The sequence below is a fragment of the Parasteatoda tepidariorum genome, chromosome 6 (genome assembly GCF_043381705.1).
Source record: "Parasteatoda tepidariorum isolate YZ-2023 chromosome 6, CAS_Ptep_4.0, whole genome shotgun sequence".
Lineage (NCBI taxonomy): Eukaryota > Metazoa > Arthropoda > Arachnida > Araneae > Theridiidae > Parasteatoda > Parasteatoda tepidariorum.
In genome coordinates this window covers 89,109,056-89,136,246 of record NC_092209.1, presented here as the reverse complement: position 1 = coordinate 89,136,246, position 27,191 = coordinate 89,109,056, and the positions used below count along the sequence as shown (strand labels likewise).

General features: G+C 28.8%; 1 protein-coding gene across 12 annotated transcripts in view; it reads right to left on the bottom strand.

Moving 5' to 3' along the window:
- Positions 1–3,359: 3,359 nt before the first annotated feature.
- LOC107446727 (phosphatidylinositol-binding clathrin assembly protein LAP) overlaps positions 3,360–27,191 on the bottom strand; it is a gene marked incomplete at its 5' end in the record, with an annotated part of 43,645 nt that continues 19,813 nt past the window's right edge. For 10 of the 12 annotated variants that reach the window (XM_071182829.1, XM_071182830.1, XM_071182832.1 and 7 more), the window contains 6 exon segments: positions 3,360–9,828; positions 11,750–11,943; positions 14,079–14,177; positions 17,677–17,794; positions 23,829–24,018; positions 26,387–26,485. In XM_071182829.1, coding sequence (XP_071038930.1) covers positions 11,752–11,943; positions 14,079–14,177; positions 17,677–17,794; positions 23,829–24,018; positions 26,387–26,485 — 698 coding nt within the window. 12 annotated transcript variants of the gene reach the window in all.

The window sequence follows — 27,191 nt, the reverse complement described above, 5'->3', positions numbered from 1 at the left end:
AGAGAAGCTTATCAATCAGAAAAATAATCTTATAAAATTAAATTATAAATAAGTTAGTTACTGTAAAATTGTCTTAACAATAGTATAATGCAGATTTTGCAAACAATTTTCGAGTTCTTTTTTTTTCTTTCTTCATCGCATCTGATAGCTTTGCCCCAAATTTGTATTTTTTCTCCTTTGGTACACTAAAAAATAATTTATTTGGCGTGTTTAACTTAAAACTATTGCACATGGTACAATGCAACACTTGTAGCTTTAGTTTGGAGCCACTTTTAAGAATTTATACTCAGCGCAGCATATGCTTTCGCCGTTTCAAAACATGATGGGAGTCGTGGCTGTATTATATATTGACGTCATCAGAGCGGATGGAAAAACTAGGCGCGATTTAGGGGGCGGGGCTAATCGAGCGATTTTAACTATTAATGTTGTTGTTGTAGTTCATTTACGTCGCACTAGAGCTGCACAATGGGCTATTGGCGACGGTCTGGGAAACATCCATGAGGATGATCCGAAGACATGCCATCACAATTTTGATCCTCTGCAGAGGGGATGGCACCCCCGCTTCGGTAGCCCGACGACCTGCACGCGAAGTCGAGCACTTTACGGTAGAACAGTTTAACGAGGACCAATACCGCACACCCTCGGTCCCTACGCAGGATGATCCAAGTGGTCACCCACCCGCACACTGACCGCAGCCAGTGATGCTTAACTATTAATAACAAAATAACTAGTTATTGCACCGGTCTGAAATTGGTGTCTATCTTTATAAAAAGGCATGACGTTTCATTTTAAAACACAAAAAAAAAGCATGCAGGTTCCTCATTGTTATTCTAGTGTTTATGAATTTAAAACTTTTTTGTGTTGTTTAGGTATTTCAAAAGGTGATTGTCTATCTAACGAATTTTCCATATAACGAACTTATTTATATAACGCTTATCGGGATATAACGACTTCATTAAATAGAGATCTGACTTTGATGCGCGATTTCGCACTCCTTTCCAAACATGACATTATTGTTGATGCGTCCCCCATTTATTTCTACACCTGTTTCAATTTTTATTTCATTTGCGAATATCAATTCCTTCCACTACTTGTTTCAAATACTATTTTCTAGTTTGTAAATAATTTGTTACTTCTTGTCTTGCAGCTTAATTCTAGAAAAATGACTTCTTTCAGTTTATTTTGCTTTTAGCATCAAAGTGGGTATTATTAGTGATAGAGTCAAGTCAGAACATCAATGATGCGCAGCGCACATAGGTGTAACAATATCAAGATTGTCAATGGTAACAATACGAATCGAATACGATAATATACATCGTGATCAAAATCGATAACATATCAAAAAATATAATAAAAGCTATTAATTAAACACAACGATAATAATTGAATATGTGAGAGCTGATATACTTTATTTGGGTACCGAAAATAGTAATGAATGAAAAAATAACATTAATTAGTCGAATCGCGATGCTGTGTTAAAAATCATTATCTTTTGACAATGCATAGCAACGTTAAAACTCAGCAGTTTTTGTTTTTAAGGACCCATATTTCTAAAAACAAAACAGCCGCCAACGCATGGTCACTATAACGGATAAGTACCGAAGTAAACAAACACGATTGTGAAAGCTGATAAGTAAAACATTTTCTTGTATTTCAATTATTGTTTTTAAGGGGGGACCACACCCTAAAGTGGTAAAATATTAATGTTTTTCTTGAAATTTTTATAAGTAATAGAGACAATGCAGAGACTCCTTGTTTTTTTTAAAATGTTATTTAGCCACAATTTAAGCCTGTTGTAAATTTTTTTTCTTTTACAAAATAATAAAAAATAAGTTGGTGGCAGCTCAGTGTGTGGCTGGTCATCAAAAGTAGCACCTCACTGGCCTCCAAGACATTATCTAAAAAGTTGCATAGTGGTTTTTTGATATTCGCAAAATTACCAAAATGGTGACAACTTAAAGTTAAGTTTTTCATTAAAATCCTAATATAAAATCGGAATATAAAAAAAATCCTATGCTACTTTCTAAAGAATATATTTCTACGGAATTTAAAATAAAGAACAGCTTAACTATGAGAAAAACGTTACGCCAGGTCAAAAAACAGCGTTTTGAGAAAAACGCGATTAAAGTTTTGACTTATGGTAAGGGAAAACGTTTAATTTCATATATATAATGGTCGATAAATGAAATGCCTACAGTAAGTTTCTATATACAGTCAACAGAATGGATGNTAAAAAAAAAAAAAAAAAAAAAAAAAAAAAAAAAAAAATTCGCCGATCCTAATTCGGTTCGGTTTTATGGCTGCTTAGCGACGACTCTCTATTTTCCGGTATAACTTCCAAATGAAGTTAGGTACCGAGAAATAAAGGTACAAAGATTCGAAAAATGCAATAAATTTTTTTTCGAATTTTTGAAATATTCAGAGCGTAGCAACAAAATATTTCAACAAAAAATAAGCACCTTTTAAGCACTAGATACATTAAAAAAATGCAAAATAATTTTCAAAGACTTAACATGATCACAATAAAATAACCAGTTTCTGACAAAGAACTTTTATCTCGATTATATTAGCCAGCATAAAAAGATCGAGAGACTTTTCGGTTCGATTTCAGAGTGTGGAAAATGAGGCCTGAAATAGAGAATATCTTGCAAAATGCAGTAGAGTTGCACACGAGAGTGTTAGAATCTCCAAGAACTCTGGTTAGTAGACACACAAGTATTTCATAAAACATGTAAAATGATAGCTGCTTTCATACGCTATTGGACAGACAATAGGCCGAAATGGATTGTGGTTGTGAAAATTGTGAAAAAGTTAAATAGAACAATGTGAAAACCACGCTTTTGCATAATACATGACGAAAATAGACATGGTAAAGAAGAAAAGTATCTCATTTTCGAAAAGGGAAAATTGAACACTTTTTGTGTTAACACGCAATGAAAAAAAGCACCTTTTGAGCTTTTAAAAAAATGAAAATAAGCAGCTTTAAGCACTTTTTAATAACGTTATGCACAATGAAAATAGATTTGAATTTGATTATGCAAATCTAAAGTAATAAGTAAAGATAAATCAGGAAATTTTGTATTTAACTCTTTAGAGAGATATAAGCTTCTCGTTAAATTAAAAGATATCAATTAAAAAAAAATTAAGAACAAAATAGGTATTATTTGATACATTAAGATAAAAGATATATTTTATATTTCTAAATTGTTTTTAGTAAAAAAATATTTTTAATAAATAATAATCGAATCAAACAGATTTTTATTTCAGTTTTAAAGTGTTATGTCACAACGTCTTCCAGTTTTATCTTAAGACCTTAAAAGAGAAATAATAAAAACTTTATATTATTAAAATAGAAACACTTGTTAATAGAATAAATAATAGTTTTTATTTTCATTGTGTAATATCAACAAAAGCAGAAACATGAAATGACAGTTTTTTTAGAATCATCATGTAACTTCTATACATTATGTTAACCTCTATATGGAATGTGCTAAACACAATAGAAATCCATAACACTGCTATTTAAAAACTAACATAACAACTAATGAACCATCATTCTTGTTGTTTCACAGCCGTTAGTTTTCTCAAAATACAAACCACCTCTGAAACAGATGAAGTGTGCTGAGCATTACATTAAATATTGCTCTCCTGTCTTGCAACAAAAAAGTGATTCCAAGATCAAGATTTCTTAACACTAAACATATCATAAACGGTCAAATGACCGTTTAAGAACTTTTGCATCGAAAATGTGATTATCATCTTATTGTTTTTGCACATCTGACTTCATGAATTTTTCCAACAATTATATACAGTTAATGTTACATATTTATTTTTTTGTTTTTTGTATTTGGTTTGTTTAGAATAATATCTGTCGTATACCTATTTCTACCACTGCCGGTCATTTGACCGGGAGAACAATTTATTGCTTTATGAGGTTATCGGATCAGAAATTTCGATGAAATGAGTGTTCAATGTATTGCATTCGATGAGTTGCACATTTCTGCAAAGACTGCTGTGTAGTTAGCTCAATCAGAATAACTGTGACATCAAATTTCAAGAAAAGTACCTAAAATTTTAGATGGGCATTTTTGTGTAAGAAAAAGTGACAAAAACTAAATGGTTTGGTCAGTAGCTTATATTTTATTCTGATAGCTTTACTTCATTTTTAACTAACTGTTAGTGTTTACACAGAAAAATGTAGAAACGATCAAGCTGGCACAAGTTCTTAGAAGGAATAATATTAATGATAATTCTTATGATTATAAGAATAATTTCAAGAATTATAGAAATAATAATAATTAGAAGAAATAAGCAATATGTTTGCGGAAAATGCACAAGGGAAACACCCTGCATATGTAAAAAATGCATTGAGCAATGAATTAAAAATTCTTATTCTTTGTGTTTGTAATACATAAAAATTGGCAATATACAATTTTGTTTAATTATAATGAAGTTTTTTTAGTTTATTTCCTTCCTAACATCCATATTTCATACATTCAATCAAGAAACATATAGTTCGGTCATTTGACCGGCTATGGTAGAAATAGGTAGTGTTGGTATGTTTAGTGTTAATAATTATAGAGTAATATCATTATTCAATAATATTTATTAGGGCATTTCAAGAAAAAACTTGTTTTCATCAGTTTATTACAGCCTGATGAAAGGAGGCTCATTCTTTCTAAAACATTTTTTGGTATGTTAAGTCTTCAGAAATATTCAAGAGTTTCAATTTGTATAATAATAGATAACTTTACTCTGTGTATGAAGAATTAAGCTCTGTGGTGAAAGGTAAAAACTAAATAGTGTTAAAAGAGATTAAACATTAAAAGGTAACAAATAAAAATAATAATATTCACTTGTCACTAGCACGAGGGTTATAGTTAGGTAAAAAAAAAGAACACAAATTTGAAAAACATTGTTAGAGAGATAGAAGAACACTCCATTAAATTAAACTAATTTTGTGTGGCACTGGCTGCCTAGTTCATTTTTCACCGAACATGAGGACAATTTGAATGTGGAGGGCAACAACTACAAATTAAGCTTATTTTTAACTAATTTTAGATATTTAAAATTATGAATTACTTAGAAAATTTCAAGGACTCGGTTGGTACATGTGGAAAATATACTACGAGAACAATAAGCTTCATAAAAATACAGGAAACAAACACTAACTGTACAATTAACTGCGAAAATATAATTCATTTTTGTTCCATGTTTAATGTGGAACAGAAGAATTCTGAAGTAATTTCTCAGATGCTTAAAAACCAAAACTAGCTTACAGTTTATTAGAATTAACCTTTTTTGATACAGGAACTAATGATACAAAACAAAATCTCATATTAGTGACACTATAAGAACAAAGCTTTTATTGCCCGTTTATGGATGATTAACTTAACCTATTTATTGATAGGTTAATATAAAGAAGTAAGTATCCTCTTTGTACAGGACGTTCAAAAATTACATAAGCACTAACGAGGACGCCATACTACGGGAGAAACTTTTCATTCCAAATTCGTTTTCACATCCCTCCATAACTAATTTAAAATTGAAAGTATAGAAAAAATGAGTTCAGATAAACCTAGAGCAACCTATGAAGTTTTATATAACAGGAAGGAAATTTTAAAATATTAAAAAGACAATAAATTATGAGACGATAATTAATACAACGATAAATAAATTAAAAACGATAAATAAGAGGATAAATAAATTCCGACAGGTAGTGAAAAATTCTTATTTTTTTAGAGCACCATCATTTCTGCTTCCATAACTAATTTTAAATTGAAGGTATAGAAAAAATGAGTTCAGACAAACCTAGAGTAAGGCATGAAGTTTCAAATACTAAAAAGAAAATTTTAAAATATTAAAGTGAAAATAAATGACGAGACGATAACTTAGGATTACACAATGGAAAAGTTCTCTTCCAATATTCTGTTTGCATTTTGATAACTTGAACATTATTTTTTTCAGCAACAGAAACTTAATGACTTATTCTAGGTTTGACTGAACTCACTTTTTATTTATTTGTTAAAATTTTTAATTTGTAATGGAGGTGAAAGAGTATTAGCGACAAAAAGTTTCACCCGTGGTAAGGCATCCTCTTAATGGGGTTAATGATTTGCTAACAAAGGGAGAGGTAAATAGATCAAGATGGCAAAAATTTATTAGGACGGCCTTGGCCTGTCATAGGCTGTAGTGCCCAAGAAAAAGAAGGGAGAGTTAAGAGCAATGTTTATTTACAATACTAAAATCATATTATTTTAAAAATCTTTTCAAATTTTTTTTTTAGGAGTTTCCAAGATTAACCCAAGAAAGAAAACACAGAATTTAAAAAAATTAATAGAAACATAAATGGCGTTTTACACAAAACAAAACAAAAAAATCAAGGTGTGTTGCAATTTTTTTAATGTAAACATGGGGTGAGATTTGCTTATTTTTGTTGACAAGATAGGAGTCCAAAAACATGACGTAATATTTAAACATCTCTTCATCTTCTTTAACACCATAAATCCAAACCAATATTTCTAAAATGTGAATTTTGGTGCCATAACAATACAAAAAAGGAAACTCCACATGAAAGCAACAACAGAGAAGCCACTCTTCTGCTGAATTAAGGGTGTAAATAGAAAATGATGTCTAGTAATTTTCACAAACATGCAAGAAATAGAACGGAACAAGAATTATTTTAGAATTTCAACAGTTTTTTTGAGAACATTTTCCTTTAACAATATTAATCAGTCATTATTAACCCTAGAAGGAAAACACAGAATTTAAAAAAAAAAAAAAAAATAGAAACATAAATTTTGTTTTATACAAAGAAAAAGAAATCAAGGTGTGTTGTAATTTTTTTTTTTAAATGTAAACATGGGATGAGATTAACAGTCAATGAAGAACAAGAGTTACTTTAGAATTTCAAAAAAATTTTGCAGAGAACATTTTCTTTTAACAAAAACAGTCAATACGGCTTTTTTCAGTTAAAATAGTCAAGCAAAAAGGAAAGTGTATATACATATAAAATAAAAGAGAGAGACTGATGTACAGCATTAAGTTGCCGATACAAAATCGTAAAACTTATTAAGGGATATTTACTCCAACCCTTTAGAGAAAAACCTTTATATTCCACTTTTTCTGTTAAAAGACATTACACTGGAAGAACCCAATTCCATCATCAAAAGTTTAACAAATAGAAAACACTAAAAAGGGAAAATAAAATAATTTAACCTAAATTTCAAGAAAATGAGGTAAGAGGACTTTTACGAGGAGGAGCCAATTTCTGGTCTTGGGTTTAGGAGTTTGTTAGGGCACCAAAATTAACAACCTAGAGTAAAGATGTCTAGGTAGATGGTCAGGGGCATAGTACATAAATTCATTAAAAATGTTCCTAATTTTATTGAATTTATATTGCTCATGTATAATATTATAAATTCACTAAAATTAGGTTACTATTTCAACACAATCTTTTTCGATTCTTTTAGGAGCCAATAATTATGTACCCAGATTCAGAGAACGGGGAGAATGTTTTACATTTGTGAATCTTTTTTGTAATAACATGTAGGGATTCAGTGTTGAAAATAAATTTAAGTACTGTAACTAAGCTTAATAGATATATATATAAAAATTCTCACTTCAAAACAAAACAGCAAACAATAAAAAATAATTTTGTTTTCACACAATAACTAAATGAATACAGGTTAAAAATGCATTTGTGAGATTATAGATGTTTATTTATATATACATATAAATAGACATCTTGGTAATAAATAAAGGGATGTGATTAAGACTGTTACTCTAGAGATGTTAGACAAAATATAATAAAGCAGACACCAATTTCAGACCATAGGGGGAAACATAATACAGGGTGCGCAGCCAGATTTTTCAACAAAAAATAAGCACCTTTTAAGTACTTTTTAAGCACTCAAAANCAAAAAATATTTTCAATCCCTTTCAAAAAAAAAAAAAAAAAATAATAATAATAGTTAGGATTTGTGCAGTAATAAAATTTTTTTCATCTATCGTTTAAAGTTCTTAATTTATGAATATAAAATTAATAAAATTCCAAAAGCATTTTCACAAGTTCCACATAATCATGATAAAATAACTAGTTTCTGATAAATATTGCAGAGAAAATTGTGAAAATCATGCATTTTTTGTAGTTTAGAATGACAAACGACACAGTATAGAAAAAAAAATCTATTTTTAAAAGATAGAAAACTAAGCACTTTTTACAAACCCCAAATAAAAAAAGCACCTTTAAGGGCTTTCAGAAAATGTAATTCAAAAATAAGCACCTTCAGGGCACTTTTTAAAAAAGCTTTGCACCCTGTAATAATTTCTAAAATCACGAAATAATCATCAGTGACTTTTAAATCAATTTATAGGTTTAAATAGAGGAAGGGGAACAAACCATGAAGATTTCACAAAATGGTAGAAATCTTACACTAACTAATGTACAGTTTTCAGAAAATTCCACACTTAATTTTTAAATCTATAAAGAAAACTATGACACAAAATATGTTATACATAAAAAATCTACAAACTTAAATTGATTGCCATATTGTCTGTTCGCTACTGACATTAAATGGACTGAATGAATGAAATAGCATTCTTTTTATTTTGTTTAAGTTCAACCCATCTTCGGCCAAAGCTGCATATATTTTTTTATTATCATTTTGATGTACATTTTTCACTAATTTTATTTTTCTGCTCTTCTCAAGGGTTCTGAAGACATCAAAATATTAGTAATTAAATTGGAGTAAACACTTTCTGTTGAGAAATTTTCAAACTAACTAGTTTTTATACTTGAAACTGTTATTGAAAAAATTAAGACTTTTTGTTAATGTATAATTATTCCATTTGTTTCATATCTTTTTATGGTAGATAAAAGTTCTTTAAACAAAATAAAAATGAAACAAATGTCCTAAAAAAACTAGCATTTAACTAAATGATTTATCCCTTGATTTGGCTAGTGGTCCATATACACACTATTTTATTTCTTAAATAAAATATTTTTCATGCAAGAAACTTTCTTTTGTGTCTTAATGATAAGCACATTTCAATAAAAATAATAGCAAATTTTATAAAATTTCTGTTCATTATTAAGAAGTGCATATTACTCACATTAAGTTAGAGGGGGTAATAAATAGGGATTTTTTTTAGAAACTCTTTTACTTTTAGGGAATTTTTAAAAATATACAAAAAAATAAATAAAAGAACCTTTCAAAATTCAGTAGAGTTTTCACTTACGCAAAGAAACTTTAAAAGCACTGTTTTTGCACTAAAACTAACATTTTTACTTTTAAACTGTATGTGCCCTTTGATATTTTTGAAACCTAGAATATTTTTGCAAAATTTTTTAATGCCATGTAACTTTCTTTGTGGTCTGACACATTGCATTGCACTCTCTAGATATAAGGCTCTAAGTCTTAACACCTCTTATTATTTAATGATGATCTTTCATATTTATATAAAAACACACACACATATATACACAGAGTGAGGAAACATCGCCAAAACTTAATCCCCACAGACACACTTCATTGTCTTCCTTCAAAAACTTTTATTTTTATGAGCTAATTTGCTGTTAGTTTGAAAATAAATTATGCATTGATGTACTCAGATGAACTGTTTTAAGTACACATTTCAACACTTTACATAACAAAGAGAAAAAAAAACAAAAACAAAATATATATATATAAAGGCAGCAATGCTCTTGCTGAACTATATTTTAACTGGAGGCTGACTTTTTATTTCCTCGAAGTTAGCTCCAATTTTGCTTTTACTTTTTATGAACCAGTAGTAAACATTCATCTGTACTTAAGACTAGTATTATTTCTGAAATAAAAGAAAAATAATTTAACACCAATTTTTCAGTCCAAAAGTAATTTTTACCTAGGGGTGCACAACCTTTTTGAGTTAAGGGCCATTTGCACACCAGGTCGATTAACGAAGAGCCACACGCATATATAGTTATGTTAGTGGCAAGTATGATAATTTTTATGTAAACATTAGTGTTCTAAAGCACTAAATATTTTTATCAGAAAACTTAATAACATATTTGCAGATAATGAAATACTTTTAATTATTTGAATTTATTCAAAACTAAAAAAACTGATACCTTTTCTTCAATACATAAATTCTAACCAAAAGAAGCTTACAGAATGAAAGGGCAAAAAATATACGCATTTTATACAGCTATATGTTATATTAAATTAAATATTTTAATTAAAGAAAATTTAAAATGTTTAAACAAAAACTAAATTAAAAGAAATATTTTTATTGCGTTCAGAAGTTCGTGCGGGCCACACATCGTCAGTTGAAGGACTGTATGTGGCACAGGGGCCACAGGTTGTGCACCCATATAATTTTACCATAAAGATTAAACTCTTTTACAAAGAGTTATCTAAAACTGAAGATAAAAATTAATGCAGCTGACTCTTTATCATTCAAATTAAAAAAAAAGGAATTTTTTCCTTTAAAGTTGAAATAGCATTTTACTCAATCGCCAATTTTTAAATAAAGTTTGTTTATATGAGAAGCAATTTGCCAAAAATACTGCAGTAATAGAGTCACCGTGCAGAAGAGGATATTGCTAATTTCATATGACTGATTTAACAGTTTGCATGAAAGCATTTAAAGTGAATGTAAGATTCCACTGAAAAGGATGCATCCTGAACAAAACAAGCCACAAAGTATAATTTTAGGGCCAAAAACCGAACATAATGAAGAAAATTATCAAATAATGGCTGTTTATAGTGATTATCCAGCTGTAAATAAATGGAGTAAAAGTATTTGTAAAGGATAGATATTGATATTGGATCTGCCTAGACTAAGGTTAGCCAACACAGTGACGAACAATGAATCCTTTGTTGCTTAAATGATGGATCAATGATGAAATTTCGAATTTTTTAAAATTCTGTTTGACAGTAATATTACATGCATGACCACTACTGAACCAGTCAATTAATACAGTAGATATTGGGCTCCATATTTTATAACCTTGTAATTTTGAACCTTATCTGTAAAATGTAAATAAGATTAGAGTAATATTTTAGAGCAAAAGCCACAACTTCTAACACCTCATCTATTACTCAAGGAAGTGAAACTAAATTTTGTATTAAGTAGAAATTCATGACTAAAAAACACACAGTTGGCTTGACTTCAATACATGAATCTATGAAAAATCAATTGCTATACACCCCATAACCATATATGTTTTTTATAAATCAATCATAAACACGTAGTGTGAACAGAAAGTTGAAGCATATCTATGAAAATGATGGATAATGTCGGTTTACAATGTTAGTAAAATTATTCATTTTTAAACCTACAATAATATATACACATTTCCACGGCCTCTAATCTTTACATAAAACATGTATTCATAATAAATATGCTTTGTGACATTTTTTTAAAAAAACAAATGAAAAGGAAGATTGACATTTCAGTAAGAAAGAGGTTTTTAAGCAAGGAATGATGCATTTCTGAAAATAATTTTTAAACCTACACTTACAATAATATATACATAATTTCACAATTTATTATTTTTTTTTATACAACATCATTCATACAAATTTTTTTTCATTCAATTTTTAAAAAAAATGAATGAGGAAATGACAATTAAAGAGGAATAGATTTTAAAAAAAAAAAAAGTTTTTATTGATTTTAAAGATTTTTCTAGTGGAGAAAAAAAAATTGATTTAATTAATTAAAATAGCCCTAAAAATACTTTTCAAAGTTAAATACTAAAACTTACTTTCACAAGACTCCAAAAGGATCATTTGAAGGATTGTGACCGGCCACAGAACCAGCTGTGGGTGTACCTTGTATCACAGTATGCTGTGGAGAAGGTGTTCCATAGATAACCTGCACAGGCTGGGGGGGCATTCCCGGTTGTTGGATCACAAAAGCTGTGGGTTGGGGGGCCGTTGTCTGCCACACAGTTTGCATCTGAAAATATAAATCACTTTTAAGGCTTGATACGTACTTAATATCCAATAATTAAGCGAAGATACGAATTAATGTTTTTGAAATTAAATAGAAAATGCAATAATGTTACAGCATCCTAACAGCAGGCAAGTATTGCATAAAAGGCATTTTACATAAATCCTTTAAACTCTTAAAAATAAGGCAAAGTAATCGAAAAGCCAAAGATATCTTAACCAGAATAGGATACATATATAACGTCGTTGCCGAGTGGAAGGATTAAAACAGGTCTCAGGCTGGGAAGGAGGGTACAAAATTTATTTATTAATTATTAGACAGAGCAGTCATGAAAGTGTGTGTATGAAAAGTTGTGCTCCTTGGTTATAAGTCAGGGAAAATCTTGCAAAGTAAAAATTGATTTAATTTGACTAGCCTAAAAATGTTATAGGATATTTAGTTTCCCTTTAATTAAATTATGTGTTATAATATATGATGAATTGAATATTTATGAAAAATTTAAATTTGGTTTTAGTATTTATCGTAAGGTAACGGTAAATAAGCAACTGTGAGATTTAATTTATTTCTAAATGAATATTAAATCATTGAAATTTATTTACATTATTTGAATGCTCTTACTGAGCAGCAAAAATGAAAAATTTAATATGGATGAAAATGCTAAAAGCAATATAGATAATTCTAAAAATGAATTAAATGATAATTTAAAAAATTTAAGTATGGATCAAAATGTATAGGATAAACCAGACATACTAATCTTTGAGCCTGGCATTGGTGTTCAATTCACATCCTGGCTCAAGCATTTCGAAAAACAAACTCTAGATACTAAATTAAATGACGAATGGAAAGTTAGAAATTTTCAAAAATTCATTTAAGGTTCAGCTTTGAAATTGTATATTAATAACTGCCTTAATTGTAATTCATATTAGGAAATAGTTTAAATTTTTCAAGAGCATTATTTTTCACCTCCTTTTGGCTTGAACGATTTTCAAAATTTAAAATTTTCTGGCCAAACTAAAGACCTAAATTTATACTTTACTGAAAAGGTAGAGTTACGTCAAAAAATAAATTTTGTACCCTCCTTCCCGGCCTAAGACCTGTTTTAATCCTTCCATTCGGCAATGACGTTATATATATGTCCCAAAGATTAAACTTTATTCCCTAATGGATAAACAGATAGCAATTTTGCATGGGTTTTTATGTTTTCAGGGTTCTTTAGGCATTAGGGAATAAAAATATGACTAAAGGTACTAGGAAAATACTCTGATATTCAAAATAGCGGGTTTTTGTTTGCGAGTACACCAGTTAATCTCTTTTTATTTACATATTTTCTAAATTTTCAGGTAACAACTATATTTTTGGCTATATATTGTGTAAAATAGTTATGTTTGTTCTAATTAAGTAGTAATTGTACGTATTTAGTATCAGATTTAGAAATTTTATTTTGAGAGATATATATTGCCCCGATCATACAATTATCTCAATCATACTTAGCAGTGGGACAATATATCCCATTAGTGATAAAAATATTATTAAACAAAATTTTAGTCTTTGGTTTGATTATTTTATAACAGCAACTTTTGGCAAGACATAAAATAAGAACATAAAATAAGATATAACCAAAGTCTTTATGACTGGTTATAAGACAAATCAATTGATTTGTATTACAATACTAATCAATAAAAAAGGACTATAGCAGGGATTACAATAAAAAAAATAACAGGGATAACAATAAAAAAAGGATAATGTGATATTATAAACAAATGAAATCAGCTCTAATTTTATAAATCAAGTAGAATGCTACATGCAAATAAAATGACAATAAAAATTAAGAGTCATTTATTCAAAATGCTAAAAACAGCAACATATAATAATTTTACATAGAAAAAAAAATAATTTTTTCAAATGACTGTTTTTTATTATTTAAAACTTTTAGGGAAAAAAAATCTAGGAAGTTTTAAACAATTTGTTAACACATAGTTCTAATCTAAAGAACAGCTTTTCCAGTAGCGGCATTCTAAAATTAATAAATGGGCTTTTTTGTCAAATTTTTTGTTAAATAAAACAATTTCTGAAAAACCAATTTGGAATAACTTTTTAAAGTTTTTCCTAAAATCACTTAGAGATGTAACTGTATTGGTTACCCTGAAGGATTGAGCAGGTATCATAGTAGGTATTACTGTTTGAGGATAGCCATAAACTGGAACATTGACCATTCCAACCATTCCTTGCCCAACAGCAGCCTAGAAGGAAAAAAAGCCATTCATTCGTTCATTCCATTTAGGCTTATCACAAACAAATTACATTTTGCAAACATTTATAAGCTGGTAATTTTAACCCAGCAGTGAAAGTATGATGGAATTGAGAAACAATATTTAAATAAACAATCTTTATCTTTTTGGATAAAAATTATAATTTAAAATATTATACCAGAATCAGGGTCTGTCCAGAAATTTTGTGAAAGGTTCTGTTTTTGTAAAATTGTGAAAAAATTACTTGTGATTTGTGAATATAAAATAAGCGTTAAGTCACATTCTTTCAACTACGGTCCTGTTTTGTGAATTTGTGGAAATTGGGTCCTGTTACTGTAAAAAACCTTTTCAAGGAGCTTTTAAATTGTAAATGGACACAAGATTATGCTCAACACTGTAAAATTATAATTAAAAAAAAATAATTTTCAAATATAAACAGCTATTGCTGCTACTAAATTAGAGATGCAACATACAAATATTTGGTATTTAGCCTATACTGCACAACACAGAATATTCATTTCGGATTATTAATGGAAACAAAATCACTCAAATTTTTAATAATTTCAACAGACATATTTTAAATAACATAACTTAGTTATGTATCACTCTTAATGTGTTACACATTAAGTAAATTTAAACAATTCTTAAATTTATAATAGTTTTTTTAAAAAAATGATATAAGTTAATTTTTATTTACATAATATTTTATCAATAAATTTTATGAATAATATATTGCTCAATTATTTATTAACAAAAAAATATCCTTTAATATCAATAAGAATGTACACACAATGTTTATAGAAGTAGAAATATTTTCTTAGAATACTACATTTGGAATTTATAAATTTTTTTGACTTTGAAGAGGTTAAGGGACCTAATATAAATGAAATGAGATCAAACTTAGCCTTAGAATTAAAGCAGAAAAACATGATTAACAAAACACTCAGCATCAGCCAATTTTTCCCGCCCATTTACAATAATATGCAAATGCTTTTTAGTGTCTCTTGTGAAGGGTCTGATTAAAAGATAAATTATTTTGTGAAGCATCCATTTACGGACCCAAATTTCTTTTAAACAGACCCCTGAGAATTGAGACAAAATATTCTGACATAATATATTTCAAATTTTAAAATGAACTCTAAGTTTAAATTAATCAGATTCACCAATGTATGATTAGCATGAGTTTCAGCCAGTAGTTTGAAAAACCACATTATTTTTGTAGTTCACAACAACTACACAGAATTTACAACTACAACTTGCTACAAATGTAGTTAACTACAACTATTTTTTTAAAAAAATGAACTGACTACAAACTAATTTTGAATTGTAGTAACTACTTCACTACTTTAAGGTGACAAACTTTGCTAGAGAACTTAGTTTACACGTATATTCAAAATGGGTGTGAATAAGAAATTGGCTTACATTTAAATATAAAAGAATAATTAAGAAATATTTATTCATGTTCACATAATCCAGTTTGTTACTCCAATAAATGTGTTTCGAATTTGATAATATAACCCTAAACTTTTAACGTATCCTTACATTAGAATGGTCAACATATTATAACAATGACTTGTTTATTTTTTCTTAAAAATATTTATAGATATTTTTTACAGCAAACAAAACAAAAATAAAAGCCATTAAAAAATAAAGCCAAAAAAGAAACATACAATAATACAATACAACAAAATACAATAATTTTTTCTTGGAGCCATTGATATCTCTACATATCATAAATTTTTATTCCTAACTCTATAAATTTTCTTTTTTAAAAAAATAATCTCCAATTTGAGCATTTCCAAAAAATGGGGGGGGGGGGNTATTATATTGGGGGGGGGGAACTGAAGCAGATGGAACACGGAAGACATAGGAAGTATTATCCTTCCAATTCTTTCATTGTGGTGTCACATTATTATTTTATTATTTTGCAATTACGACAAATAATATTTTCATTAAAAAGTAACATTATTTCAAATTATTTTTAACCAAAAAAAATTTGTTCATATCTGTCCACATTGGAGAAATAAAATAACGGAGATTTTACTAGCTACATTTTTTAGGCTTAGAGTAAAGTTTTGATACATGATGCATAATCATGTAAGTCAAAAAGTAAAAATTTAAATTTAGAAATAATATAAGAGCACTTACATTTAGCAAAGTAAAAAATATGCATATAAATCTTAATCTAAAAAGGATTTTAAAACAATTATTTATAATTACTTAAACTATTTTATTTGAACAGCTGACCCAATTCTGAATTTACAATTGCCAATGTTCATCTCTGTATCCTTGTAATTTTGATCCCAGTCCGGAATGATTTGTTATGGGAACTCGGAGTACTTTGTGACCCGACTGATTTAACGTGCATCCGTCATAGTTTATTAGACGGGGTTCTTTGGCCGGCAGAATTCGAACTCCAGTTCTCACAAACAAGAGTTTAATGCCTAATCAAACATGCTATCCCGGCCCCTACTTAAACTATTCATATCCGTCATTAAACAGTTGACCCGATTTTTTGGGTTTAAAACTACTAATTTTCAACTCCGTAGCCTTGTAATTTTGAACCAATCCAGAAGACAAGGAAACTCCTGGATCAGTACCCCCAGAGGTATTGATTTGTTATGGGAACATGGAGGACAGATTTAACGTGCATCAGTCACCGTTCACTACACTGGGAGTCTTCGGTCGGCTTGGGATCGAACCCACATACTCTAGGACATGGGCCCAGTGCCCAACCACCCAGACTATCCCGGCCTCTTCTTAAACTATTAACATTCAGCATACTACAGTACTCGCAATAGCACCATCTGTTGAGTAATAAGACAATTATTTTTGCCATCAGTGGATAGTTTATCACAAATTTTTTTTTCTTTAATTCCTTAAACAAATACAGAGAAATTTGAGAATATATGGGCTAACAGGAGATAGTGATAAAATACAGTAGACTTGGCAGGTATGTTTAATTTTTTAAGGAAGAAATAATTTTTTTCTTGATAAATTCAGAAATCAAATTGGAAAGATATTAATTGTCCTATGGAATTCTGGTCTCTTGCATTTTCTCAAGACTAATTTCAGTCCTCAGGAGTTCTGAAGAGAGGTCATATCAATAACTGTTAGAAAATAAAAGAAATAGCTTTCTCTGAGGACAAAAGTGAAAAATGTTTCTGAAATTTGAAGAGGCAGCTTTGCACAAACATCTTAACAAATCGAACAAAATTTTATAAACACTTTTTTTAAAGTCATACAATATGCAAGTTAATATAATATTACATTTTTACAAAGAAACATGCTATAATTATCATTCTTGAAATTGCACTTATGCAAACTTAATTAAACTTGATATACGCTTTTTTAAGTATAAATTCATGCCTTACAAGTAAGGTAACATGGAGGGCCAAATACAAGTTTGTTATTTTTTTTTTTTAAATAAAAAATTTAAGCAACTTTGAAAAGATATTAAAATCAATTTTTATAAAAATATCGTTCTTACCACAGGCGGTACATTCTGTGGCACACCAACATAGTTTGACACAGGTGTATTTGGACTCCAGTTCACACCACCAGTTCTAGAAGAAATTTTTGGAGAACCCCACTGATGACCACCAGTTCTAAATTTTGAAATAAAATGATATTCTTTAAATATTTTTAATTATAATAACCAAAATATAAGTTTTGGCAAAAGAATTTGCAATTTAATTATCTACATTAATTATAAATAATTTAATAAAATTTGTACAAAAATATATTTAACATAATATATGCAAGCATTAAGCATAGAAGATTTGGGCATCAGAGGTCAACATAAAATTTTTTTTCAGAGAAATTTAAAAACTAAAAAGAAGAATTAAAGAGAAATTAAAAAGAATTCAGATCTAAAGAAAGTGGTCTAGTTTACCCAAAGTACAGTGATTCTCTTTCAAATTAATAAGTTTTCTAAATCTAAACTTAGGATATTTTTAGTTGATTATAGACACCTACACCGATAATTTTGCAGTCTTATTTCCAAAACAAAATAGAGGGAAAAGTTTTCAGTAACAAATTTCAAATGCAAAACAAAATGGTTCAATATATCGACATAACATGTTACAAACATAACATTAGAAAACATAAAATATATTATAAAACGAAAAAGTTGAAAATCATAAAATGTTACAAACTATTCCTCATTTTAAAAAATACCTATCAATTTTTATGTATTTTTTTCAGCATCAGATATTAAATATTGTTATTTCATTTTTATTCTTATCTTAATGTGTGCGGTGATGAACATCACCACAGATATTTTTGATAAGAATAAAAATGAAATAAACAATTAAAAATAATATACTCTTAAGTAAGAGAACAAGATAATTAGAATGATCACTATTTGCAAGGTGTTAAAATTATTTATTTAATATAGATCAACTAAGATATTTAGAGTTACAAATTTTGTTCCAGGAAGGCATTCAATCCAATTAATAATGCATAAAAATTTAACATGAAATTATACAATATGAAGCTGCACTGCTAATTAATAAAAAATAATAATTATGGGGGTGATAGAAAATTTTATAATATAACTTAGCTGTTGAGGATCCTCATCTTTTGTATCTTAACCTCAGCTCTCCAAAACCATGTGTGCCCCTGCCTTTTCTCTCACCTCGTCTAACCAAGCCCCCAAAGCCTACTCAACTCTTATTGGCTGCTACCACCATCACAAAATAAGTAGGGCTATACTTGCTATTTCTTTTATTTTTGGCTGAATTATTTAAGGGTAGGTGAAAACTTATGAAAGAGAAACTAAAACTTTAAAGTAATTATAGCAGTGCAGAGCAGTGCAGCAAAGATAAAAGTAACAAAACATCATAAAAGCAATACCACATATATATAAAACTAACAAAACACCAGAAAAGCAATACCACACAGGATGTGTACAAAATAAGTGTCTAAGTTACAAAATATTTTATTTAAAATCTTATTTTTTTAACATATCTAGAAAAAAAAATTTTTTTTTGACAATTTTGCAAGACTTTCTATTTATTTTTAAATGTTTTGGTACAAGATTAATTTTTAGGCTTTTCGTTCACTTATAACTCAGGGTTCCCACTCTTTCAACAAAGCAAAAATTAAGCACTTTTAAGGACTTTTTTTTGAAAAAATTAAGAACTTTTTTGAAAAATTAAGGATTTTAAAAATAGTATGATTGTTTATCATCGAGTATGCCCTCAGTGATAGTGAAAATTATTTACTGTCCTAAAAAAATCTATAAATAAAAAAAAACATAAAACACAATTTTATTATAATGTAAGAACTAATATAATTATATTAATTAACAGGGCTCGCCTAAGAACTACCAGACAATTTTTGCAAACCGGGGTTGGTTTTTCTTAAAAACATTTTCAGATTTTTAAAAGTTTACGGCATTCAGATTATAAAAGTTAACATATGAAACCAATCTGTGTTCCATTTTCAATTATTCATTGAAATTGAAAAAATTGAACTGAAAAATTATTCCTATCAACCATAGTGATGCTAAAAAATTAAGGACTTTTACAAACCTTGAACCAAAATTAAGTACTTTTAAGGGCCCTTATTTTCCAAAATAAAAATTAAGCAGTTTTTAAGGACCCTGTAACTGTTATTGAAATAGGCAATAAAAATTCATTATTTAAAATGAATATTTCAGATAATAAGATGTATAATCTAATCTTAAGCAAAACTGCATGGAATATTTTAAAAACAAAGCAAAAGTTTATTTTTAAGATATCAATAATCAAATAGTAACAAAAATGAAATGTTTTCTGATTTCAGAATTAAAATTATCATCTGTTGCTTTAATTTTTTTCTTTAATTATTTTTCATTAAATTTTTTATATATCTATTTGCAATTTAGTATCAAATTTGAGACCGCAAAATTATATTTAAATTTTTGATTCACCGTAATATTTTCTTTTGTCATTTAAAAACGCCTCATGGTCATAATAAAACAATAGTTGATTATTTGTCATCATAAGAGGTAAATCAGTAATGAATATTGTTAAATTATTATATTGTGTCCTATTGCAATATGCAATAAAATGCTATAAATGTGTAATATGCGATAAAATGCTTAAAAGAAGGACTTCATATCAGAGATTAAAATTATAAAATTTGTGGAAAAATTCATAAATTTACAATTGAGAGTAGAAAAAGTTTCTAATTTTATAAAAAATATTCTGCTCAAATTTGATCAGACAAAAAAAGAAAAAAAAAACTAGCTACATTTATTTACGAACTTAATAAAGCTATTCTAGATGTGACAGGAAACTCTACTAATATATTACTAATTAGAATATTTACTAATAGGCAGAGATTTTTTTAAAGTGTACGATAACTTTTGTGCGATAAAGTGATTGTTACTTTTTGATGATTGATTTCTTACAAATAAACTTTTGCCTTGTTTTTAAAATATTCCATGCAGTTTTGATAAGAATAGAACATATTTTTTTATTAATAAATACCCATTCTGAAATATTCATTTTAATTAATGAATAGTCTTATTTCATTTAAAGTCATAAGTGTACCAACACTTTTGTGAATCACTGGATTTATATTTCAATATAAAGCTGTACTGTAAACTGTATTTTATCTTAACAGTGCTTTTTAAAAAATTAATTGATCATATTTTCTTTAAACCAATATCTCAAGTGAAGTTTTTAAATAATGTTTTTTTTTTTTTGAATTAGCATTATTATTTTAAGAGATTCAGTATCCAAAAATAAATGTCATAAATGTAAAATTGTCTAACTTTTTGTTGTTTAATCTATAGAAAAGAAAAAGATAAAATTCATTAAATTTTATACTTTTTTTTCTTATATGAAATTAAAATATTTAAAGAATTCCAATCTAAACACATAGTTTTTTAGTTTAGTATAGTTAGTTGTTTTTGTTTTAACAACTAGACTCTTGCACAGTGCAGAATTAAAACTCTTAAGTTTCGATTTCCTTCTTTGTACTAAACACATATGAATAAAAAAAATTACATTTTATGTTTATACATCATTTAATATACTTCCTATACATTCCTTAGTCTTTGTCAGCTTTTTAGGGTAAAAGGAGGAATAGTTTTGGAAATATCATCTCTGAAAAGCAAGCAACATTCACGAACTTTCAATATTATGATAACTATACAATTCAAATTTAACTATACAAATAAAATATTTACTAACAAATATTATTCAACTATTTGCCAACATAACTATACAAATCAAATATTTACCAACAAAACAGTAAAATTAAATATTAATATATACTTAGTTCTTAAAAAACCCTTTTTTTAAAAATTAAAATAGGCTATAAAAAGTTAAAATGAAATAGAAAAATTAGCATTAATGCAACAATTGTAACAATTTGTCGACAAACATTGCTGTTAGCGATTGTAAAAAAAATGTGTGATTGGTTGGTTTCCTGAGAAAAAATAATTAACAAATTTCTTTGAATGAGAGTACAAAAACTTTCAGAAAAAGAATGCAATATAAAATCTATTATTCTTAAATTATAACCAGCTAATTTTTGGGGAATTTTCTAAAGTTAAAAATACAAAAACATTTTGAATCATTTCGTCAAAATAGAAAAAAATTACCACCAAAGCATCGGAACATACTTGAGCCATAAATGGATTCAGCCCACGGACAGAATTTAAAAACAGAAGCAAATATCCTAATCCCTCCTTCTACCTCCGCTAAATCCTGCCTCTTTCCTAAATTGCACAGTCTCATAGCAGTAAAAGGTTTCTACATTCATTTAGCAACCGTGGAAGATTTTATGTGACATTCTAGTTTAACAGAGCTGTAATAGAGCAAATTTTGATGCAAACAAAGTATCGCTAAGTTGATGATATTTCAACTGTTTGGCAATATATTTCCGTCTAAAAAAAGTGGGTAGAATGGATGAAATAATTTAAATTAAGAAAATTAGTAAATAATTTAAATTAGTGGAATTAAAAAAATTATCTGAGAAAAAATTTCCAACTTTTCTTTAAAATTCCCTGATTTTTCCAGGTTTTTTGCAGTATACCTGAAGATTTAACACCCTGAAGATTTAAATTTTCGATAAAAAAAAGAAGGCAAATACATAGAAACCTATGTAAGTTGACCGATGTGAGCTTTGTATTAGAGGTCAATTTAGATACTGAACTTGGAATTGAAATTTTAGTTAAAAGAAAAAACCATATATATTTTAAAAAATATTAAAAATAGAATGAATTACAAGTAGTTGCATAAATTTAGTAACAAACTGATTAGCTTAAAAAACAAAATATGCACATTTTGTCAGTGAGGGCAGTCAGTTATTACTATAACTTTAATGCCTGTTAAACTTCTTTAAAATATCTATACAAGAACATATATATAATTAGAAAACTGAACATTTTATTTATTTCAAAATAGTCTCAAATTATGAAAGAGGTTTTAGTTAGCTTTTAATACTGTTTTACTGATTCAGGGAAATTTTAATATATAACAGGATACTAAAACAGGGTGCATAGCCAAATCTTTCAACGAAAAATAAGCACATTTTAAGTACTTTTTAAGCACTCAAAAAATATTTTTAAGTACTATATATGTTAACAAAATTCAAATTTTAATTTTCTAAGACTTTACGTGATCATGATAAAATAACTAGTTTCTGACAAAAAAATAAAAAACTCTTTTCTTGATTATACTAGCCATTATAAAATGATCAAGAGATTTTTCAGTTCAATATTAGAGAGTGGAAAATGAAGCCTGAAATTGAAAATATCTTGCACAATGCAGCAGAGTTGCACATGAGAGTGCAATAATCTCACCAAACACAGCTCAGTAGACGTACATGCAAACTCACAAGTATTTCATCAAAAATGCAAAATGTTTGGCGCTTTCATACGCTACAGAAATGCATTGTGAAAACTTTGAATAGAACAATCTGAAAAGCACGCTTTTGCATAATACGTGGTGAAAATCGACATGGTAAAAAAAAAATCATTTTAGAAAAGGGAAAATTAAGCACTTTTAAAAAACACCCCATGAAAAAAGCACCTTTAAGGGTTTTTAAAAAACGGAAGTAGAAAATAAGCATGTTAAAGCAGTTTTTAAAAATGCTACGCACCATGTAAAAGAAAAAAAAATTACAATTATCGGGTGAGATTAAATAGGATTGCCACTCAAATCTGCAAAAAAATTCTCTGCGTTTTCCCCGTACATATTATGCACAATATATTAAGAGGAAAAACACAATCACTGCACTCTCGTGTGAGCTGTATAGGGCTAACTACACTAGTTATAATTGCTGACAAAACTTAAGAGAAAAAAGGAACAGCTGAACTTACTTAAAACAAATAATGCTATAGTAAATGAAATAGTTTATTATAGCTGAAATATCCTTAAATATCTCATAGATCGCACTTGGAGAAGTTACCACTTTTTAAAAGACGAAAATAAGAAACAAAAATCCCTGTATTTTCCCAATTTCTAAAGAAAAACTCGAAATTCCCTGCATTTTTCCTGTTATTGCATTATTCCGGTGACTTTTAAATTCCCTGTGGAGTAGCAACCCTGTTAAGCATTTGAAACAGAATTGAGGAGGATTTTCAAACAGAGCAATATTTCAAGATAAACTTCGTAAGATATTTAAAATAAAAAAACTTACTTGGCAGGAGGTTTCTTTGGTCCATTGATGTCTAGATTTTGGACTAGAGTTTGAAGGCTTGAATCTAAGTCCGATGATATGAGTCTTCCCCCTGCTGTAGATGTGGGAGACGACTTTGGATCACACTCTTCGGGGGGAACGGGACTACTGGTTGCCTGAGGCTGTAACACATCCCCAAATGCATCAAAACCTATAAAAAGATTCAAAACCTAAGCATATGACTCTCTTACATATGATAATTAGGGCAGATGATCATTTAACAGGTTGCCACGGATATCTGTAAAAAAAAAAAAAAAAAACTGTGTTTTCCCTGCTCATATTATATACACAATACTTTAAGAGGAAACACACATTCACTTCGCTTTTGTAAAACTATATTAGGAAAGATGCTAGTTTTAGTTGCTGGAAAAACTTGGAGAATTAAGAAACAGCTCAAGATAAAACAAATAATGCTATAATAAATGAAATAATATAATATAATATAGCTGAAATATCATCTTTAAATATACCATAGATTACTTTGAGAGGTCTGCAATTTTTAGAAGAAAAAAATAAGAAATAAAATTCCCACTTTGTAAGGAAAATTTTAAAATTCCCTGCATTTTAGCTGATTTTTAAATTCCTTGTATTTTCCAGGTTTTCTCTGCAGAGTGGCAAACCTGTTTAACTAATGACATCAGATGAAAAGATTTTCAAATGGACACTCATTTTTATTTATTTTAATGGAACCGAATTTCGGCACTTGATTCAAGAGAAGAGGAGGGTGCATATAAAAACTGGAAACTGTAGTCTTCATATTTTTAACAAGAGAGAAGTAGGATCTTACACTTTACCTTTATATTTTCACATTATACTTCTCAGATGTAATTGCAAACATTTTAACTTCTCATTTATAAAACTCATCTTCCCAAAATAAAAATTAACGGGAAATTTTCCAAAAAAAAGTAGCAAAAATTTTTTTTTTTTAAATATATTAAAAGCAAAATCTGCATACATCACGATTAAACAATAATAAAAAATAATTATTTGATATTATTTTTTTCGCTTGAAATATTTATTAGGTAAATGAGTTTTAAATTGTTTTAATTTGAACAAAAATGAGTCCCAAAGATGATGTACAAAATTTAAAGAGAAAATCTAGCAAAAAAAAAAAAAGAAGTATAACTTAAAATTATTTTTTGCACTAACTGAAATTAATTAGCAAAGTATCTTGGTATGTTAATCTTAGGTAAAAGCTAATATTGGCATAATTTTTTTTTGCACACTATATCTATATTATTCAACTTGTAACTCAATAGACAACTGGCTAGTTTTTCATTTTGTGATGTAGCAAAGTAGACTGTAAACCAAACTTACAGCCGAAATTGTAAATATTTGTCACAACTTGGTTCCAAATCTAAATTAAAACCAGTTTTGAGGACTGCATCTCCATGTCTCCTAAAAATGCACGCAGGGTAACGGAACTGTTAGAATTTCTTTCTTGACACAAAATATCAACAAAAGTTAAAGCAAATATTTACTTAAATGAAACAGTCAAGAGTCATTAGTGTGGGAGTGCTTCTCGGTCCTCTGTGACCTCTCTACTCATAACAAGGTATACCTACATTGAATACCAGGACGTATAGGCATTCTTGGAATTGAGCTGGCTAATGAAACAGTACTTGCTGGCTTTAGTGTGATTTTCTGGGGCCCTGAACCAGCCTTGAGAATTTCTCCCACATCATTCAGGGCATCTATATTCAAGCTCTACGGCAAAATTGCTTATAAGCAATAGTGTAACTCGGATGGTCAGAGACAAGCTGAAGAGCTCCTTAACCCACTGGCGGTTAAGGAAATGGGCAAAATTGGGAGAATGTTTCTCCCCTACACACAGTTCCCCTATCAGTTAACATGGGAAAACCGGTTTTGCTATGCAGAGAAGACTGCAGGTTAAAATGCGACTTTTTACGTGCAGAACCGTCAGTGGGTTAAGCTAAAGAGGAACAGTTTGAGGAAGATCATTGGTCTTCTCACTGGACACTGCACCCTCAGGAAACACCTATACGTAATGGGCATTAAATCTAATCCTCTTTGTTGAGGTTGTCATCTTGAAGAGGTTGTCATCTTGAAGAGGAGACTTCATGACATATACTTTGTGATTGTGAGGTCTATTCTGCTCACTTGAGCATTTAGGGCAACATTGCATGAAGGCCTGTGAGCTGCAAGACGTTCCTGTTTGGTGTTTGCTGACATTTCAGCTATAAGGCTTTTTTGTTAATCATGATTTAGGGATATGGGTACAATAGACCTCTAGTCGATGTGTCCTGATTTTTGGAGCTGCCCAACCTCTAAGTCTAAGAGTCAAGATGCTCCACCCATCACATGCTGCCAATTTATTATGCCAACGTTTCAAAATATGTGAAACAAATCATGTAAAAAATAATTCAGTTACTATTTTCAAAAAAGAAAACCATTGTAACTAAATTGAAAAGAAAGATTATTACTTATTGAACAAAATATTATAAACATACTGCTAAAAAAAGAAATTTATAAACGAATTGGTGGACAACATAGGTTACCTCCCGTATCAGCTTGTTGAACCACAGGAAATGCAGCACTAAAAGGTACTTCAGTGACAAAATTTGGAGCCATTGCTTGAGGCTGAACTGCTGAAAGATCTAAATTGTTAAAAAAAGAAGATTAAGATAGATATTAGTATGTGTATATAGCTAATTTTAAAATACCAGATTATAAAATGGACAGAATCAACCATTTCTGATTCGGTCAACCATTAACAAAAGTTAGAGAACAGTTTTGACCCCTGTGGCACACTTTTTTCGAGCTATATGTGACAATTCTCTCTAGTACTAATACCTTTCTGAAAGATATTTTTAATAGTAGCAAAAGCATACGTAATTAATTTAAAGTAACAGAAGCGCTTTCTGTTAACAAAAAATATTTAAAAAAAACCTTAATGTATAGCATAGAACAGTATATATACAGTACACTCTCGATTATCCGTGCCCGGATTATCCGGTTTGCGGATTATCCGTGCTCATTCCGGAGTCACACAAAAATTATAAAGAGAAACATTTTCAAGATTAAAAAAATTTGATTCATGAAGTTATAACACTACCAAATTTTTGGAAAGCAATATTCGTTATTGGATTGCAGTATATGGAACAAATCGTCTACGTTATGGATGATATGGAAAATCGTCTACGTTATCACGATCGTGGAGAAAGATGATACCGCTTGATGAACAATCCTTTTCAGATGTTCAAGAAAAATATGATAACAGTATTCTCGAACAAGCAAAAGAAATCTAAGGTTTCGAAATTCCTTATGAAGAAAATTTAGAAGATTGGTTTCAAAGTGATGCAT